This window comes from Oncorhynchus gorbuscha, linkage group LG14 (genome assembly GCF_021184085.1).
Source record: "Oncorhynchus gorbuscha isolate QuinsamMale2020 ecotype Even-year linkage group LG14, OgorEven_v1.0, whole genome shotgun sequence".
In the NCBI taxonomy this organism is placed as follows: Eukaryota; Metazoa; Chordata; class Actinopteri; order Salmoniformes; family Salmonidae; genus Oncorhynchus; species Oncorhynchus gorbuscha.
In genome coordinates, this window is record NC_060186.1 from 30,592,371 (window position 1) to 30,597,979 (window position 5,609).

The following is a 5,609-nucleotide window of genomic DNA, read 5'->3' on the forward strand; positions in this document are numbered from 1 at the left end:
GACCGAAACCTGCACTCACACATCTTCAGCATAAGCCAAGCTATGTTACATATAGCGGTACTCTTCAGCCCTATAGTAAGTGCTCAATACTCTGTCCGTACGTAAATGCACACACATTTCTTCGGGCACTGTCCAAACAGTGATACTCTCAGCTATAACTGCATGCTATACCGAAACAGCAGAGTTTGGCTCTCCGCCACTCCACACGGTGTCCTCGATGCAATGGTTCCCCAACCCAAGAGAACAGGGTTTCCTACCCGGCAAGGGAGTCCTTTCTCACTTGCACCTGCGCAGTTACCCCCCCCCCCTCAGTTACCCTAAAGCAGGTGAATTAATAAGTGCTTTGGCCGTATGGTCTATAAACTCTGTTTATCAGGGTACTATATTCCCATGTCAAGCCTCATCTGTATCCACCCTCTTTCCCCCATATCGCTGTGTGTGTGGGTGGGAAGTGCGGGACAAACAAACACAGTTACACAACTACAAGCCAGTCATTGTCTTGTTATTCTCTCTTTCTTTTGCTTGTTCTCTTTATTCATCAGTCTCATACAATGTTTACCATCACAACTACAGTGACAGGCAATAGTGGTGATGATGATGATGATGAAGAAGAAGCTGATGATAATGATGTCGTGGATGAAGAGGAGCAAAAAGTTTGGCGTCCAGCCTCTGGGAGGTGTTGAGGATTCATTACTCTTTCTCTCATCTCTGTCATTCCCTGTCTTTCAATTCGTTCTTCCTTTGTTTTTCATGATGGTTTAAAAAAATAAGCACCGTGAACATTTGACGTCGCCGGTAAGCACCTGAGGCCCGGCCCGCAATCCTGCCTGGACTAGCTGGACCAGCGGAACCGGGATGGGCGAGGGAGAGGAGGCAGAGTAGTAGGAGAGGGGAGAGAAGAGAGGGAGGAGGAGTAGGAAGTAGAAGAAGAGGAGGAGGGATGAAGAAGGTGTTTCCTGCTCAGTGCTGAATCCTCCTGATAGACTGGATCTGAGGGGTCTGGGCGTGGGAGCCAAACTCACGGTAACACTTGTACTCTCCTCCGTGGCAGTCACACTCCATGATGTACTGGTGGCCACGGTAGCCGGGGAACTGGTAGCACACAAAGCTAGAGGGAGAGAAGAGAACAGGTCTATCAGATTACACTGTTACTGTGAGGTAAGTCAGAGTGTGCCATGGGAATTAGGATGATAATCAACTTAGGCAATAGGACAGAGTATTGCAGGCAATAAACGTATGAAAATTATTACATTGTAGTGTATTATTGGAATGGCAGCTTCAGGTTTGAAATGATAAAGGTTGGCCAGCTGTAGTAGTGCAGTAGAAGTAGTAGTGGTATTGGTATTAGTGTTGTATTAGTAGTAGTAGTAGTAGTAGTAGTAGTAGTGGTAGTAATATCGGTATTAGTGTAGTAGTAGTGGTAGTATTGGTATTAGTGTTGTATTAATATTAGTAGTAGTGGTATTGGTATTAGTGTTGTATTAGTAGTAGTGCAGAAGTGGTGGTGGTAGTAGTAGTAGTAGTGGTAGTATTGGTATTAGTGTTGTATTAGTAGTAGTGGTATTGGTATTATTGTTGTATTAGTAGTAGTGCAGAAGTGGTGGTAGTAGTAGTAGTAGTAGTAGTAGTAGTAGTAGTGCAGTAGTGGTATTAGTGTAGTAGTAGTAATAGTAGTAGTAGTAGTGGTAGTATTGGTATTGGTGTAGTAGTAGTGCAGTAGTAGTCGTGGTAGTAATGGTATAAGTGTAGTAGTAGTAATAGGAGTGTAGTCGGTAGTAGTAGTAGTAGTAGTAGCAGTACTAGTAGTAGTGCAATAGTAGTAGCCATACTATTGGTATTAGTGTAGTAATAGTAATAGTAGTGTAGTCTGTAGTAATAGTGATGTAGTTGAAGTAGTAGTAGTAGTAGTGTAGTAGTAAAAAAAGAGCTTGTGGTGTTTTAGTAGTATTAGTGTAGAAGTAGTAGTAGTATTAGTGTAGTAGTAGTAGTAGTAGTAGTGTAGTAGTATTAGTAATAGTGCTGTAGTAGTTGTTGTAGTGTTGTAGTAGTAGTGTTGTAGTTGTTGTAGTGTAGTAGAAGTAACAGTCATTACTGGTAGTAGAGATTGGTCTGTGTCAGTAGTGTACTACTAATAGTAGTGGTAGTAGTAGAAGTAACAGTCATTATTAGCAGTAGAGATTGGTCTGTAGTAGTAGTAGTAGTAGTAGTAGTAGTAGTAGTAGTAGTAGAAGTAACAGTCATTATTAGCAGTAGAGATTGGACTGTGTCAGTAGTGAGTAGTGTACTAGTAGCAGTAGTAGTAGTAGTAGTAGTAGTAGTAGTAGTAGAAGTAACAGTCATTATTAGCAGTAGAGATTGGTCTGTGTCAGTAGTGTACTAGTAGTAGTATTACAAGTAGTAGTAGAGTAGTAGTAGTATTTCAGTTGTAGTTAAAGCTGAGTGAGTAGATGGTACAGCTGCAATTGTGCACTTGTAGTAATAGCAGAAATAGCAGTGGTAGTATATTTAGCGTGAAGTGGCAGTGTCCCTGTCATGGCATTAGTACTTACGCTCCACTCTGGATGTGCATGGATCCAACCTCATTGTTGAACCAGCCCATGGCCTGCAGGGAGGGGTAGTCATCACACATCTCAAACTGGCGACCAATCATGTTCTCCTTTTCATAGATGGTCATACGGGACTCCTTGTGGCTCTGAGAGAGAGAGAGAGAGAGAGAAGGGATGAAGAGAGAGACATATTAAGCAGCAGTTTACATTATTATAGTATTTCATGTATTGTTATCGATAATTGAATGTATCATAAGGTTATACAATATTATGCAATGTAAGTAATCTGGTAACCTTTGCATGATAATGTCATAGAATGTTATGTTGTCTTGAGTTGTTATAGTAAAGGTAATGTAGTGTGATTTGATGCATTGTAGATAATGTTGATAACGATAATAATGTGATGATCCATGATAATGTGGGATGGGATAGCATTGTATGCTGTAAGGTTCCCTATATAGGCTACTACTTTTGACCCAGAGCCCTAAGGGCCCTGGTCAAAAGTAGTGCAGTATACAGGGAATAGGGTGCCATATTGGATGCATTTAAGGGCTCACAGCGGAGCAGATGGGTCTGAACGAGATCATCCTCTCAATGCGGTAGGAGTTGCTGCCGCTGTAGGCCTCAAAACGGGGGTAGTCTCCCTTCTCCAGGACAAACTGCTGGCCACAGAAACTGGAGTGCTCATACCCAACCCAGCTAGAGGGAGGCAAAAGGAGGGACACAGGGAAGGAATGTTGGAGGGAGAGAAAGGGGAAATGGAAAGAGGGAAATAGTGATGGAGAGAGATGTAATGACAGAGAGGGGGATGTAGGGAGAAAGAAAGGAAGGTAGGGAGAGAGAAAGAAAGAGATAAATTACAGAAGAGATGACTAAGGAGCGAGAGAAAGATTAGTCAGTGCCCAGTGCAATAATGGCTGACATTGCCTCATGTTAGCCTACTGGAAAACCTCCCCTAAGTCTTCCATGTTTTGGGAAAAGTTTTGGGACTACTTACGCTCCACACTCGACCTTCAGGGAGCGGATGTTCTCCATGCCACACTCCATTATGTTCTGGCAGCAGGCAGTGAACTCCATACGCTTTCCCTGGAAGTACTCCTGGTCGTACACTGTGATCTTCCATGGGCCCATGGGCATGGGGTTCACAGGGTTCATTGGGTTGGTCAGAGCCATTATGTCCTTCTGTCTCAGTGCTGAAATGGAGAGAGATAGGAGAGAGGGATACAGAGGGAGATATTAACTGAACATATAAATAATTAAGTTAATTCTTGACCAAAACATTTTTTATGCCTACACCAAGAAATCCCACCCTGCCTTGAAGCTCCCAGTGAATGGCCCATAGCCTTTGGTCCCCTGACCAGTAGCTACAGAATAACACAGTTCAATGATCCTTTAGGCAAAGCCTCAGACAGACGTGTGCAGGACGCCTGACCAGCTCTATACACCAGGCTCTCCCTGTTAATCTGCTACTCTACCAAAGCCCTGGTAAGCTCTTTTAAACAAACAGAGTGATCTATGCATGATGACCAGTCATACCACTGCACTGAAGCTCCCGGTCATCATAGCCTCAATGGTTCTCAGATTGTTCTATACCATTCCACCTAAACTGAAGCCTTTCAAATAATAGTATTCTAATCCTCCAAACAAGATAAAACAAAAACGTATCCTGCTACTAACAGTCTAACAACTCCCAGTCACCACTGGTTCCATAGTCCCCTGTTCTAAAAGCCCTGCGAAGCTCTATCACACAGACAGATAGAAATCTATGGGCCGGTTTCCGGGACCCAGATCAAGCCTTACGCCTTTAAAAAAACACGCTCAATGGAGAATCTCCAATCAAATAACTTTGTGGTTCATCACTATTTGATAAACATAAAGCTATGTGCCAAGGCCCATCAGATCAGATCTATCCAAACATAGGAGTAAATTAAATCTATTAGATAAACATGAAGCTATCTGCCAGCAGACCTACCTAAAACGTAAGCTGTGTGTTTCGCAGGGTTCCACTAAGCTCTCTGCCAGGGAGGTGTGTGTGTGGGTATATATACACACCTTCGGGGCTAGGGGGTCGGCCACACCTACTTCACTGTCAGCACTTTGCTTTGGGATCCATTGTTACTGGGCCTGAGCCTTCCTGACACACAAAACACACACACACACACACACACACACACACACACACACACACACACACACACACACACACACACACACACACACACACAGACAGACAGACAGACAGACAGACAGACAGACAGACAGACAGACAGACAGACAGACAGACAGACAGACAGACAGACAGACAGACAGACAGACAGACAGACAGACAGACAGACAGACAGACAGACAGACAGACAGACAGACAGACAGACAGACAGACAGACAGACAGACAGACAGACAGACAGACAGACAGACAGACAGACAGACAGACAGACAGACAGACAGACAGACAGACAGACAAATAATGAATGCACGTCTTTACATTGGCCCGTGTACACGTAGCATGGGTTAATTTTGTATGGACATACACATACGCACACACACACACACACACACACACACACACACACACACACACACACACACACACACACACACACACACACACACACACACACACACACACACACACACACACACACACACACACACAGACAGACAGACAGACAGACAGACAGACAGACAGACAGACAGACAGACAGACAGACAGACAGACAGACAGACAGACAGACAGACAGACAGACAGACAGACAGACAGACAGACAGACAGACAGACAGACAGACAGACAGACAAATAATGAATGCACGTCTTTACATTGGCCCGTGTACACGTAGCATGGGTTAATTTTGTATGGACATACACATACGCACACACACACACACACATTTGCTCACAGAGAGACACCTAGTGTTCACACAGGAGCACAGACATACAGAGACACACAGACACCAATATAGACACCGTACATACGGTGAAACAAACACACCTACTGTATAGGATATAATGAAGTAATAAGACCCAAAGGGGGTGTTATATATTAGCCATGGCTAAGAGCTGTACT

At 43.8% G+C, this 5,609-nt stretch overlaps 1 protein-coding gene across 1 annotated transcript; it reads right to left on the reverse strand.

Annotated features, from left to right (window-relative positions):
• Nucleotides 1-499: 499 nt before the first annotated feature.
• Nucleotides 500-4,609, reverse strand: LOC123995740 (beta-crystallin A1-like). Its single transcript, XM_046299412.1, has 5 exons — nt 4,519-4,609; nt 3,544-3,739; nt 3,104-3,245; nt 2,550-2,692; nt 500-1,108 (listed from the first exon to the last, which is right to left on the reverse strand). Exons 2-5 carry the CDS (start codon nt 3,717-3,719, stop codon nt 961-963), a joined length of 609 nt encoding a protein of 202 aa, XP_046155368.1. The 5' UTR covers nt 3,720-3,739; nt 4,519-4,609; the 3' UTR covers nt 500-960.
• Nucleotides 4,610-5,609: the final 1,000 nt, after the last annotated feature.

Coding starts and splice junctions, on each gene's coding strand:
- LOC123995740 (XM_046299412.1), bottom strand. CDS start 3,719: ATGGCTCTGACCAACCCAATGAACCCTGTGAACCCCATGCCCATGGGC. Junction 2,693..3,103: donor TCAGACCCATCTGCTCCGCT/GTGAGCCCTTAA, acceptor TCTCTCTCTCAG/AGCCACAAGGAGTCCCGTAT. Junction 1,109..2,549: donor ATGCACATCCAGAGTGGAGC/GTAAGTACTAAT, acceptor CTCTCCCTCTAG/CTTTGTGTGCTACCAGTTCC.